This window comes from Phaseolus vulgaris, chromosome 4, assembly GCF_000499845.2.
Source record: "Phaseolus vulgaris cultivar G19833 chromosome 4, P. vulgaris v2.0, whole genome shotgun sequence".
In the NCBI taxonomy this organism is placed as follows: Eukaryota; Viridiplantae; Streptophyta; class Magnoliopsida; order Fabales; family Fabaceae; genus Phaseolus; species Phaseolus vulgaris.
Window position 1 is genome coordinate 46,923,223 of NC_023756.2, and position 14,099 is coordinate 46,937,321.

The 14,099-nt window shown below is 31.5% G+C and overlaps 2 protein-coding genes across 3 annotated transcripts; one reads left to right on the plus strand and one right to left on the minus strand.

Annotated features, from left to right (window-relative positions):
- Nucleotides 1-1,602: 1,602 nt before the first annotated feature.
- On the plus strand, nucleotides 1,603-6,000 carry LOC137838086 (uncharacterized). Of its 2 annotated transcripts, none has more exons than XM_068647312.1 (5): nucleotides 1,603-2,348; nucleotides 2,855-2,921; nucleotides 3,016-4,765; nucleotides 4,913-5,057; nucleotides 5,256-6,000. In XM_068647312.1, the coding sequence occupies exons 3-5, from the start codon at nucleotides 3,038-3,040 to the stop codon at nucleotides 5,885-5,887; spliced, it is 2,505 nt and encodes an 834-aa protein (XP_068503413.1). In that variant the 5' UTR covers nucleotides 1,603-2,348; nucleotides 2,855-2,921; nucleotides 3,016-3,037; the 3' UTR covers nucleotides 5,888-6,000. The 2 variants fall into 2 exon arrangements, with proteins under 2 accessions (XP_068503413.1, XP_068503414.1); XM_068647313.1 differs by having other exon boundaries at nucleotides 1,848-2,348; nucleotides 5,259-6,000.
- Nucleotides 6,001-7,971: 1,971 nt separating this feature from the next.
- LOC137838087 (AUGMIN subunit 1) lies at nucleotides 7,972-11,523 on the minus strand. The gene is made up of 7 exons (XM_068647315.1): nucleotides 11,289-11,523; nucleotides 10,958-11,171; nucleotides 9,723-9,855; nucleotides 9,506-9,640; nucleotides 9,017-9,140; nucleotides 8,289-8,426; nucleotides 7,972-8,189 (listed from the first exon to the last, which is right to left on the minus strand). The coding sequence occupies exons 2-7, from the start codon at nucleotides 11,163-11,165 to the stop codon at nucleotides 8,082-8,084; spliced, it is 846 nt and encodes a 281-aa protein (XP_068503416.1). The 5' UTR covers nucleotides 11,166-11,171; nucleotides 11,289-11,523; the 3' UTR covers nucleotides 7,972-8,081.
- Between the last annotated feature and the right edge of the window lie 2,576 nt (nucleotides 11,524-14,099).

A 14,099-nucleotide genomic window follows, 5' to 3' on the forward strand; every position in this document is an offset into this window, starting at 1 on the left:
GTTCAGTGAACCAAATGCACCCATCAATTTAAACAAAAATCAATATAACACAATAATTTGACATCAATTTCATCTACTTGATACATAAAAAAAAAATTATTGTTAGTTGATCCTCGTAGTACCGATATCTAAAATTAATGAAAAATATCTTATTTATTTTTCATAAAGAAAAAGGAACATTAATTAATTACGGAGATTGATTGAAGAATATGCGGAATTGTAATCAATATGAGAATGTAGCTGAAAATAATACCAAATACAAAGAAAAAAGGAAGAGATAAAGGAAAGAAGATAACCTGATAAGGCAAAATAATAATTTAACTATTGTTTCTGACTAAATTAAATGTTTTAATTAAAAGACGTCTATCTTTATTAGAATAATTTTAAAATAGTTATAGAATATTATCTTTTACTATTAAGTGTGAAATAAATTTTATTAAAAAATAAATGATGGGAAAATTGTTTCCTTGGTATGCTTGGGAAAGAGGCAACAAGTAAAACTTTTTTATGAAAATAATTATGAACATTAAATATTGAGAATTTGGTTTGAAGATTGAGTTATATGCCGGCCAATTTAGACTTTAGTTGGAGTGTAGGGACAAGTGGATCTTTAGTAATTAATATTTCATTATAAGTAAACATTTGACTTCAAATGCTTTTATTATTATATTTATTTATTTATTCATTCAACACTAATTGTGTTTATCACACTCATATATGTAACCAGTGACTCAAATTTTAATAACAATAATTGTAATTAAATTAATAATGAAAATATTATAATGAAGAAGGACTTTTTTTCAGTGATGCAAAGGGACTAAAACTTGATAAAACTCAATTAATTATCACCTATCTGGATTGAAGACCATGTTTCTGCAAGAAAATCAGCAACTTTGTTTCCTTCTCTAAAGACATTTCATAATTTTTTAGAACCTGTTTGGGAGGATTTGATTATCTTTCAAAATTTAATATTGGGACAACATATATATTAATATTTCAACTCACATTTATGATTTTCTGTGTATGCAAAGAAGTGGTATTGGTTGAAAGAAGTTAACTTTTTAAATAAACTTTAGTGTTTTCAGAGATTCATATTAAAATCTCATTAAGGGGTATTCTAGGATTAGGAAAAATGATTTTACTATAACTTTACATGAATTTGTTTTTCCATACCGACACAAACAAAACTTAGCAGAACTAGTGATGATTTATTAGGTTGTCTGCATTGCTGAATTCCTAGTTTTTTTATTGTCTGTTTGCATCAATTATCTGCACCTGCACTGTTTTAAGACACTTTTTTTCTCAAGCAATGTGACAAAACATTATAAACAAATATTAAACATAAGATCATATGGTGGCATTGCTAGATATTATATGATAGAGGCAATGATTTATGTATGACAGCAAATAACGAATTTAACCTTAATCAAATGGCCAAGCTCACCAATCTCTGTCTTCATAACAGTAGAGTGCCGTAAAGACCAGGTTTCTAACTGCACTATTTATTATAGAGTTTAACTGATATCACTACACAGGTTTAACTTTTTTCTGATATGGATAATTTACAATATGTTGAAGAAGCTCAATGACCATGTTCACTATAATTAACAAAATTAGAGTTTTATATTACTTAAACCAATAATTTAGTATTATAAGAAGATGGTGTTTGTAAAAATTGTAACTTTATATAAAGTTAATAAATTTGTAATAGTTACTTTACGATGACATGAACTATTTTCTCATTGGTTTATTGATTTTCAAAAGGGTCTCATGAAAACTACCTTTTTATGGTAATATGTTTAAAAAAATAATAATGACATAATAACTTTAGAAGAAAAGAAGTACCAAAATTTTTGTTTTGATCAACTGGTTTGCGTGGAGCCATTTTTCCACTCTGATTGTCTGACCCGTGTGCTTTTGAAACAGGCTTTGCTTTGCTTCTTTGGCACTCTGCAACCAATGTGTACCACCAAAGCCATTTGCTGCCATTTTTCACATCCATGATCTTTCAGTGATTTTCTTGTCTCTAAACAAATCCCTTTAAACAATGCTAAGCAAAACACTCACTGTGTGGTGTTTTTTGAAAGCTCAAGGTTGTTTGTTGCTAGTATCTACCCTTCATTCATCCAATCACAAAGTCAATGCAACCATTTGACTGTCTTGTTCCTCCCATGTGGATCTGAGTCTCTTGCTTGCACCTCGCTCCCTTGGACGAAGCTTCTCTAAACCTTCCTGGCTCCTCCTCACCATAAATGCAACTTTTTTTTCTTATTTTTTTTTCATGAGTTTCTCATCTGGGTTTGGATAGGTGCTGCTGATTGTGATGAACAGTTGAAGGAAAATCAAGGGTAAGTTGTAAGTGTTGCATGAAACCGTGAATTCTTACTTCTTTTTGGATTAAAGGGTTGGCGTTTTAGCTTCTTTGTTGTGAGTTTCTGAGAATGTTGAATATTTGGTTCCATCATCAACTCTGAGGAGAAACAAAAGAAAAATGTTTGTTTTTTTATATTAATCTGGGAACGAAAAAATGGAGTGTGAATTGCAAAAATGTTTTAGCTTGCCAATGGATTCGTGGATACTATGATGATGTGTGATTAAAGTTGGAGTTTTTGGAATCATTTCCAAGTTGGGTCCTTTCTGATTTCAGTGGAGAATTACACACAGATCTCCAACTCTCTTTCTGTGCTTGCTTCAAGAGTCCAATTTGAAACATATGCAAACAGTTTCATTTTCATGGTTCAAGTGTGCTAATGATCGAGACCTTTTTTGTTTGTTTCTATGTTGATCTACCTCCTCATTTTTGCTAGAATTGTTGTTTCGATGAGGACTAATTAATTAATTGCACATGTTTCAGTTGGAAAAAAAACAAGCCTCATTTTTGTCTCATGTAGACAAACTGAGATCCAAGAGGACAAGACCATGTAAGTATTCTGAGATTTTAATAACAATTGTTGTTTATTTTGGTTGTTAAAATATTACTAGACACCCAGTTTGTTGATGAAATTTCTGTGACAGAATATCCCCTCAAGACTCAGTCATGTATAGACCATTCATGACATGTGATGATCCAAAAGGGGTAGTTGAGTGTGGGGCTATAAGGAAATACAGGACCAGTTCACAGAAAATGAAGGACAAGACAAAAACTAGGAGGCCGGCTGAGACATCATTGGCTAACAAACAAGACAAAGAGGAGAAGGTTTCAAAAGGATCCGCAGAAAGGTGTTTTGATCCATCATCCTTGCAGCTCATGGAGGTATCTAGAGGGGCTCAAAGGTTGAACAACATGATTGATTCATGGTCTAGGGGTCTTAGGTATGATGGAAGTTCTGAAGATATAGCAAAAGATTTGCTAAAAGGGGCTCTTGACCTGCAAGAATCTCTACTAATGCTGCGCAAGGTGCAAGAAGCTTCACAACACATGGCTAGCTTGAAGAGAAGACAAAATGGGAAACCTGAAAGAGGGAGATTTGATGAAATGCCGATGGATGGAACTGCACATTGTGATCATTTTGGTGAACAAAGTTATCCAATGGGATTCCAAAGACATTGGCCTTCAGCTGATGGTTCTTCAAGTAGTTGCACTGAGGAGCTTAAGAAAGTGATCAAGGAGAGCCTGATTAGCCAAAATTTGTTCACTACCACTGAAGGGTTGGATTCAGCATCCACATTCCACTCCACAAACTCAAGCCAATCTTCTGTGGCTTGGAATGATAAGCTTTCTGATTCTTCTTTCTCACCAACAACTTCAAGGAGGGAAAGACGATCCAATCTGGTTGCCAAGCTGATGGGTTTAGAAGAAGCACCTTCAAGATCATTTCCAGCTGTTATGCAGAAACAGTTGGAGAGTCCAAAGATTCTGAATCAGAAGAGACATGTATTTGACATAGATATGCCTAAACTGAGAAAAAATGTTGAGAAGGTTAATCTAGAACGTAAGATGACCTTGAAGGAAATCCTTGAGACTACTCATTTCAATGGACTTTTGAAGAAGAGTCCTGTGAGAGAGCCTAATGTTCAGGTCCATCATTCCATTGATCCGCACTACAAACATTGTGGTGATTTACCCCCTATTGTACTTATGAAACCTCGATGTACTCCATACCAGGAATGTGTAAACAGTTACCAGCATGTTGTTCCTTCAGAAAAGTTATCCCTTAGAAATCTAAAAGCAAAAGTTGGCACTTCCAAAGTGTTCCAACCCAAGGAAGACTCAACCGTGGGGAAAAGAATGGAAGAACATGTATCCAGAAGGCTTGCCAAAGAGGAAAGAACTAAACTCCTCAGAGAGCTTGTGGAGTTGAAGGAAAAAGAAATCAAGCCTCTTGGAAACGAGAAGGCCCTTGAAGGTAAGGTAAAACTGCCTAGTCATGTCAGTCACAAATCACATGTAAATGAAACTGTTGATAGAAAATCTAAGGTAAAGACCATTGCCCCAAGTAGAAAGATGTCAGAAAAGGAGGTTTCAAAATCCAAACATCAACAAAAAACTCTTGTCCCAGTAGTTGAGGTTTCCAAAACCAAAGTTGTGACAAAATCCCAAGAAGATCAAGCAGAAATCAGCTCTACAAGTACCAAGATTAGGAAGCCACAAAGTGGCTCCCGAATTGAAAAGAATGAGATTCCCAGCAGAAAGAGCACTGTTTCAAATTCAAATACCATCTCAAAACCAAAGAGCCAAAAGATTAGTTATTCCAAGGAACAGAAAAAGAAACAGATGAAGAAGCAAAGGCCTGCTGTTGCTGAGCCTGAAGCAGCTAAACCAGTTGTAAGTTTACTTTTGCCCTCATCTTTTTGTCTCTAGCAAATGTAACATTATTGTGTATCATCTCTTAGAAATTTGAGTTTGGGTTAGTAATCCATGAGTGAAGCAAGGCCTTTAATCTGAATTTTAATTCATTGTTTTTCTGAACAGGATGAACAATTAGGCCAAGAAGAAGCAATTAGTGTGGCTGTTTCTCATAAAGATGATTGCCCTGAGATTAGAATAATAACTACAATAACACATCATCTTGAGATGGAGCATGAAGAAGTATATGCATCTGCAAATAAGATTAGAGGTAAATTTCTCTCAAGTTATCTTCACTTGTGCCACATGCTAACAATTACATTGTGAGAGGTTAGCATGTGCACTGATAGTTACCTTAAAAGATCCACCAGTGATTTTATTTATAGTGCATGGAAATTAAGCTCTTATAAACCATAGTTTTCTTCATGAGTCTTGACATGGCAGGCATATTCTTTTTCTTTTATTACAGAAGTTTGTGAGCAAAACCAGAGTTCTTCTAGTGATGATTATTTTATGCTCAAGTCTGAACGTGAAAATGATGCCATTCTTGCTGAGAAAGCTCATGACAGTATCAATATCAGTGAAACCTATTGCAAGCCTGACAAAGAGAGTTCTGAGCTTAAATATTTGCTTCTAACAAGTCAATCATTTATTGAGCATGCAGAGAAGCTCCTCAATCTTGATGCTGACTGTCCCAAGCTCCTACCAAAAAGTGAAACTAAGGAAATAGCCAATCTCACACTCTATTTGGACTGTGCAAATGAAGTCACTGAGCTTAAAAGCCTTCAGGGATCACAAGCAGTTAACCCTTTATTGTTAACTTGTGCTGGGAATCCAAGATTGCACACTTCTTTAGGTAGGTTGGTTGATGAAGTCTGTAATGCCATTGAGCATCTAACATCTTACAGTGAAAAACTAGCTTCAGATAACATATATGCAATGATGGAGAGAGATATAAAGGGAAACAATGGACTGATAAATGGAATATGGAACTGGGGTTGGAGGCATGGATTTTCTGCAGATGAAGCTGAGCAAGTTGTCATTGAAGTAGAGAACCTAGTTTTAGGTGGATTGATTGAAGAGGTAATTGTAAATTTATGATTACATATTTTGAGACCATGTATACAGCCATTAATATCAGCATCTTCACCTTGTATATAGAGACTCATTGAATTGATACAAGAAAGAAGAGTTGAATCCCTTGGCTGCAGAAAGTTGCATAATTTTGCTATGAATAACATTTTTTAAGAATAGTATAATGGATTATTCTATAATGCTTTCTTTCACCTTCCATACTAATATCAAGCTATTGAAAAATGTGGAAAAGAAATGGAATTATAGACATGCAACTTGATGTTGTGGTTGGTTGTAATCTTGAACTGAAGCTACTTTTGAAGATAATGATGATGCATGAAGATAAAAGAAACAAGTTAAGATTAAAAAAAAAAAACAATACCCAGATAAATGAAAAGGTATTACAACTAAGCATTTATCATATATGAATAATCCGATATTATTATCCATTAAAAAAAAATATGGGTTTAGTTGAGTGGTGTATTGAAATTTTGATTTTTTGATGATTAGATCCGAACCAATTCATTAAGAAGTTAGTATAAATAATTGGGTAATCATACCTTCCCAACTCCAATTTCCCAATTTTTTATACAAGCACGTTATAACTCTCAATATTATTATTTTACTATTTTTCATATCATTTAACTACAAATTTACCTTTTATTATACATATTTTTTTTTAAATCCATTACAAAAAAATTATATACAACTCTAAGGGTAATCATTTTCCTAAATAGTTAGTTAGTGTTAAATAATTTTAATGTAAAACCTTAAGATTTTAATTACTTTGATGATTTTATTGTAAATTATATATTTGTTTAGCAAATTTTCTAAGCCCGTAATTTGGACCAGGCTCATGCAAGAATTTGCTTTTAAATATGGGGCGTTTCTTTTCCACCTCCATACTTTTCTTCCTACACCTTCATAGTTATAGGGGTAGGAAAAGACCAAATTATCATGGGTTAAAAATATTTTAAATTATATAATTCGAAAATCTATTTTAAAGGATGTAATTTGGAATTCAAAAATATATTTCATATTGTATAAATAAATTTTTTAGGAATTATACAATTTATAATATATTTTGAATCACGCAATCCAAAAATCTGAAAATATATCGTAAATTATTAAATTTGAAATTTATTTATAAATTACATAATTTAAAAATATATTTTAAATTGTACAGTACAAAATTTTAAAAAAAATATATATATATGTATATAATTCATAAATTCATAAATGTATTTCAGATTATATATATATTAAATTTTAACCTTGTTCCAATTAATTCTTAATCTTTATATTCTTTTTAATTACCACCTAAAATTTCAATTTTATTACAATTATTTATAAAACTTATTAAATCTTTATAAATACTTTTTTCTAATAACTTAAGAGTTAAATAATAATAGTAAATAATTATTTTCATACTAATAACAATGATATTAATAATAGTAATAATTTAATGAAAGTCATTTAACACAAAGATAGAAAAACAATTTCTTTTTTCTTAAGAAATAATTATAATAAAGTTAATGTTCTAGGTGTCTATTAAAAAAAAGATAAAATTAAAAGATCAATTAAAACAAAAATTAAAATTGAAGATGTCTATTTGTAAATAGGATAAAGTTTGTGGATTAATCAAAACTAAACTAAAATTTGAAATTTCTATTTATAAAAGGTGTCAAGTTTAGGAAGGTTAAATGTTTTTCCCCATATATTCTAAATTGAAATATAAAGTTTAGACAGTGAAATTCTCACTATTTCTATTCTTTCAATTAGACAGTTTTTTATATTTTTTGAATATATTTTTTACACACTGTTCTTGCAACTAAGTAGAATTTTTTTTGCAAAACATAATTTGGATCCCTCCTTAGTATTTGGTTTTGGTTTGGTTCTACAAGAAGAAAGACCAAAAATATATGTTAACCAAATTTCTCTCTCAACTATTTCAAACTACTCTTCCAATTGTGATGATCCTCACCATTAATTTTTTTGATTTTAGGATAAAATGTGAAAGGATTGCATGCAACAATTTTTCCAGTGAATCGGATTATGGCTGCATGATATGCAATTTAAAATTCAACTCTACCTAACCTGATTCCATCATGTGAAAGCCTACTTAAGTGACACTTGTCCATATATATCTTTAGTGAGGTCAAAAATCAGAATCTTGAAACAAATTTACAAAGAAAGAGGCTTTAAAAATTATAGTACTAAGTCACTCAGAACTGGCAAGAGCTGACTGCAAAACATCTTCAAGATACTTCTCAGCATCAGCATACTGCATTTTCTTATCCTCAATTGCTAAGGCAGCTAAAGCTTTGTCCTGAACAATCCCAACCAACAGAAATATACGAATAAACACAACATAGTTTTAATACAGTCAAGAAATATAACAAACAGAAAGCATGTAAATCATGAATACCGGAGGCAAATCTTGGTAACTCCTCAGAGTATCAAGGATGGGCTTAGTTTTCTTCTCTAGCTCCTTTCTATGCTCATCCATTTCAACCAAAACCCTGTGGCTAACCTCGGGGGTATAACCTGCATGATTCAGCACCGCCTGCACCAAATGTTATTCAGCATCTAAAAGACAAGATTCCGAAGTATAAAAAAACATGACAGTATCATACAGAGTAGAGTACAACAATTCAACGTTATTTATTAATGGTAGCAGGGGCATGGAAGTAAGCCAAAAAACCACCATGATGACAAGAACACGGTGACTATAATAACATCATGTAGAGTAAGCCAATTATCAAGATCTTGTATACAAAAAAGAGAACTAAAGAAACTGCACAGTAAATTAACAAAAAGGTATACGGATAACAAACCATAAACATAAGAAGAAATAAAATCGATCAAAAGAACACAAACTGATAAACCACAAACTAAGGAGCAATATCATAAACATTAATGCATATAAAAGGCTTTAATGCGTATGGGATAATTCTTTTTTTCCTCAATGACTAAAGTTATCTACTAATTTTTCTGATTGTTCACATTCACATCCTTTTGTTTTCTCTATCTTTATCTCCCGTGCCCTAAAGTTAAATACACATCCAATATCATATACATTCCAACCATATATTATACCTCAAAGGACTAATTTCTGAAGCCTCTATCCACCCACAAGAAAAAGAGACAACATACCTTGTAGTTGGCACATTGTTGCACGTACTGTCTTTCTTTTGCAGCCATTACTTGTAAATTTGTTGCCCAACTCTCCATCTGAGCCTCACATGGAGCTACCTCATCCTCTAATTGAGCAAGTGTTCTGCATAAAAATTGATTCTTGTAAACTTATCAAAAAAACTGATAACAAAAGAGTGTAATGCCAAAAGGCTGAATATACTATCTAGGGTGATATCACAATGCAACAACATTTCAATTCTAGTAGTTGCATCGACCACATTAGGTCCCGATTGTTAACAACATCAGCCCTAACGCAACCAAAACTTGCAAAGGTAAAACACACCATGAATACATAAAAGCCCTCCATTCCCTAGTTTTAAATTGCAGTCTGAAACATTGCAATTTTGGAGGCTTCCACAACAACGCACCTGCATTTACATACCTACAATCTTCTGTAATATTGACTATTGCAATTTAAAACTCTGTTTGACTCATTTGAAAATGTACCTTTTTAAATATGTTAGCCTGGCTATTGCCTTTCTAGTGTAATCAAGTAGAAGCTTGGATTCCTTGTTAACTTCAGCCCTTTTTTCCTCCACTCCAGTCTTCCTTAGGGAAATATCACCCATAGCTACAAGAAAGCTAAACACAGATTCCAGGGTGAATTCAAACTTCAAATATTGATACAAACAAAGCAATAATGGAGAAACCAAACAAAACCCACCTACTCATTTCAGTGTCTCTTATATTCAACAAGTTGGCCACATTTGCTAGAACTTGTGCCGATGTAACCACATTGGAGGGCAGGCTCTCCTGCGCTAGGCCCACATTCTCCAAAATCTCCCTAATCCTCGCAGCTGCAAAGAATCATCATCACCAAAGCATTTAAAAGTTGACTTTGCTTAAATGTTTGCCAAGGCTTAAATCTACAAATTTTAGTTAGATTCATATAACTAATTCCATGCTTCGTAACTGCCTCAATAAGTTTTTGTGAGCTTTACCAAATTATGATGTCGAGACCAAAACCAATACCAACAACATCTAAACAGAAATTTCATTTTTTGGTGTATTACAAAACATAATTTGAAATCCAACTAAAACGGCATCGTTATCAAGCAATGTCTATGCTCAAATGATATTAATCTCAAGTCTTAAGATCAATCTTGACATGATCATTTAACTAGAAAGATATATCGTCTACTGTTTATTTTATTTTAAAACAACACTTAGTAGGACTGATACTATCTGTTTCAATCAGTGTGAATTATTTAAAACAATCAAGAGCTAACAAGGTAATTGAAAAATCTATTTGTTGACGTAACAACATTTTAATTTCTATCAGAAATTTTTTAAAATTTTGAAAAACAAAAATTGTGTTGTGTAATAACAAAATGTCTGCGTGATATCAGAATATTAAAGAAAAGGTGCTCAACACAAATGTTCACATTTAAACTTTCTCTTTATTTATATATCTATGTTAGATAGTTGACTGAATTAAATTCTAAAACTAAACATACAGATCATGATTTCTCAGTCTCAATAACTTCAGATCAATGATCGTCAGTCTGCAATCTTAACCAAACTGTAACCACATTCCCAAGAAAACTTGTGCCGACATTGGAGGGCAAGCTCTCCAGCGACAAACCCACGCTCTTCAAAATCTCCGGAATCCTCGCAACTGCAAGGTTTTAAATCCCAACGCGTAACCACCATAGCAGCCAAATTTGCCGGCAACTTCATTAATCACGATCATTTTGCTCATTGGAAAAAAATGAGGAACCCTAGCCATAACCCTAACTAGAACCAAATCATCATCATCACCATAATTTTCCACAATCCGCGGCCACGGCATCACACTTTAGCCAGTCCAATTGCAGCAGTACGTAATTTTCCACAATTGAAAACCACCGCCATTTTAGCTACAGAAAACATGAGAAATCCTCGCTAAGAGTGACTGACCTTGGGATCGGTACTCGGAGGCCTTGAGGCGGAAATCGCGAGCTACGAGGCGCGCGGCCTCGTCTTTGGCTTTGGAAAGAGTGATGAGATGGTGCAAATGCGAGACGCTGCGTGGTGTGTATTCAAATTCCGGAACGGATTTCCCAGCGCCTTCGAACGTCTTCGCAAGCCACTCCTTCACTTCCGCCATAGCCTCTTTCTCGCTCATTCTTCTCTGAAACACACACGATTTCAGATCAGATCTAATGAACGAAAATCAGAATTGAGTGCAACAAATTTCAAATCTCTTCATGAAAACAAAGGAACCAACAAAAAACAAAAACGTCGTTACCTTCTTCGGAATCTGATGAATCAATTCTCACCACTAACGCATTCTACTGTCGTCGTTTCGGTGGCGCGTGATTATGGAGAAATTCTCCTCTATAATTTGAATTTAATTTGAACAGCATAGCAGAGAAGCTTTTTCTTCTCTTTTTTTTTTAAATGATGAAAATGCAGAATTTCTATTTTGTTTTGAATTTTTGAGGATTGAAAAATGTTGTGGGAAAGTGAAACTTACTCAACTGAATCTGTGAGATAAATTAATTTATATTTATATGATTTCAGAGTATTAATCCTTTTTAATAAATTTCTGGGAAAAATAAATACGCTTATATTTTTATTATATTCAATATATATAATTATTTTAAATATATATATAATTTGTAAAAATAATATTAAAAATTAATAACCGTTATTTAAAAAAAAATAAAAACTATTTAGTAATTTTAAAATAAGAAAAATTATTCAAATAATTTATTCTCTTAAATAAATAAGTAATTTTTTATTTATTAAAATATATAATTAAAAATAATATAAAAAATACTAAATAATATGTTTCTTTATGTAATGATATAAATAGTTATAGTTATTTATTACATTTATAAGTTTCTTTCAACAGTGTCATCTATTTTATAGTAGTAAGTAAGGTTGTGATCAAGATGAAAAAAAAAATAGTTGTAATCGCGATTAGTTTTAGGTAAAATAACGGGTACTCTTATTTTAATTATTTATTTGTTAATGAAAAAAAAATACTATTATAGAACCCAACTCACATATATTCGTTAATCATTATTAATAAATTTTATTTTCGTATTTAAAAAAATAAATAATCAAAATATAATTATTGGTGAACAAAATATTTAATTAATAATTATTTAAAGATTAATTAAAATATAAAATATTTGTACTAATATTTTATTATACAAATTTCTTTGAATTTTATTTTTAAATTTATTTTTATCTGAATTTATATATTAAAGAACTTTTTAGAAAAAAAACTTTCATTGATAACTACAAATGTTCAAAAAATAATGTGTAGGGTTTAAAGTTGTTAACTACAGTGCTAATATTTTGGTTCTACTTATTCGTTGTATATGTGGATTGACGAGCGAGTGTCTTCTTTATTTGGATCAAGTGATTTGAATACGAGTGTGCAAACAGACGAACGAGTAGAGATGATTTTTTGTTCTACTCTCATGTGGTGATTTGCGATGATATCTGTGATAAACTTAAAAAAAAAATTGGATACCCCTCAACCCTACCAAATTGTGCATGATGCTTAGTCTCAACCTTAGAGACACTGAGCCATTACATGAGGAATCAATGATGTAGAATAATCTTTGATTATTTTTTAATTTGTTTTCTTCAAAAACTTCAAGGCCCGTGCATGCTTTGTATGTTTTCATTTGAGGTGTTGTGTGCATATTGAGGTGTTGTGAAAGCTCTTGTTCTTGTGAGGTTTCCCTTGTTCCCTTGTCTAGAGAGATTGAAGAATTTCTTGAAGTTCTTTTTGTGGTTGAGGAAGAGAAAGCATTTATGGAAAACATTACAAAGGTGAAATTTATTTTGCATGCAATGTGTAGAGAAAGAAAATTGATTTTGTAATAGTTTCTTGTTGAGGAAAATTGAGTTTGGTAGACGCTTTACTTAAGGAAGAATCGATTTTGTTTATGTGTTGGTAATGAAAATTCTGGTGGTTGTTGTATAGTAAGACATATTCAATTTTGTCTTTGTTGGTGCTCTCAATCGATTTTCATGTGCTTACCAAAATTGATTAACTTCTTTTGTGAGGTGTTGAAATTGATTTTCATTAACATATTAGTGAAGGCATAATCGATTTTAGTTTTGTATATGGGGTGAGAATCGATTTCGTAACTGGTTGAATTGCATGGAGAATCAATTTGGTAGCTTTGTTATTTTTTTATGCAGTTTGAAGAACTTATAATTTTTTTTACCTTGTTTCAGATTCTTGGCTCTCATTGGATATTGGGTGTCGTTATTCAACTAGTGGTGTTGAGTTGTGTTCATTGAGTTTGAATGTTGAATCTCTTAGACTTACTTAAACGTTGTTGTTCTTAAGTTTTCTTTAGTAATTTGTACAATGAATAATTGTTTATCTGTGTAATTTTTTTTACAAATTGATCATTGTATTTAATTTTCATAATTGTGTTTATAAATTTTTTTTTGTCAGTTTATTCTATTCTTATTCTTGTAGTTGGATATATTTTCTGGTGATAGTAGTTGCAGCATTTATAATTAAGTAAGTTTGATTTTAATTTTGTTACACGTGTAACGTGTAGTGTTTTGATATATATATATATATATATATATTATTTTTATTTTTATTTTTTTAAAATTTATTTATATCAACATATTATTAACATGGTCATAATTATTTTTTGCCAAGTGTAATTAACTATTATATTTGTAATTTTATTTAAATTCCTATAATTCATCTATTTGTAGTGTAGTCAAAGACATTTCATGTCTATCACATGTTTATTAAAAATAAATGAAAGTTGTTATTTTATTTTCTTAGTTTTATTAGATACAAATTGAGATAAAAATTATACATTAAAATTAAAATATAAAAATTATGTTCTTAATATATTGAAATTTTGAATAGTCCAGACGAGGCATGGTCGTCTCCATCTTGTTGCAAGGTGGATGCATCTTCCCATCTTATCTTTAGAAAATTTAAATAATAACAATAATATTTTTTATAATCAGGATAATATCACAAGAAATTTAAATAATATCAATCATATCTTTTATTTCCCGGCTAATGTCACGACAAATTTAAATAATAAAAATCATATAT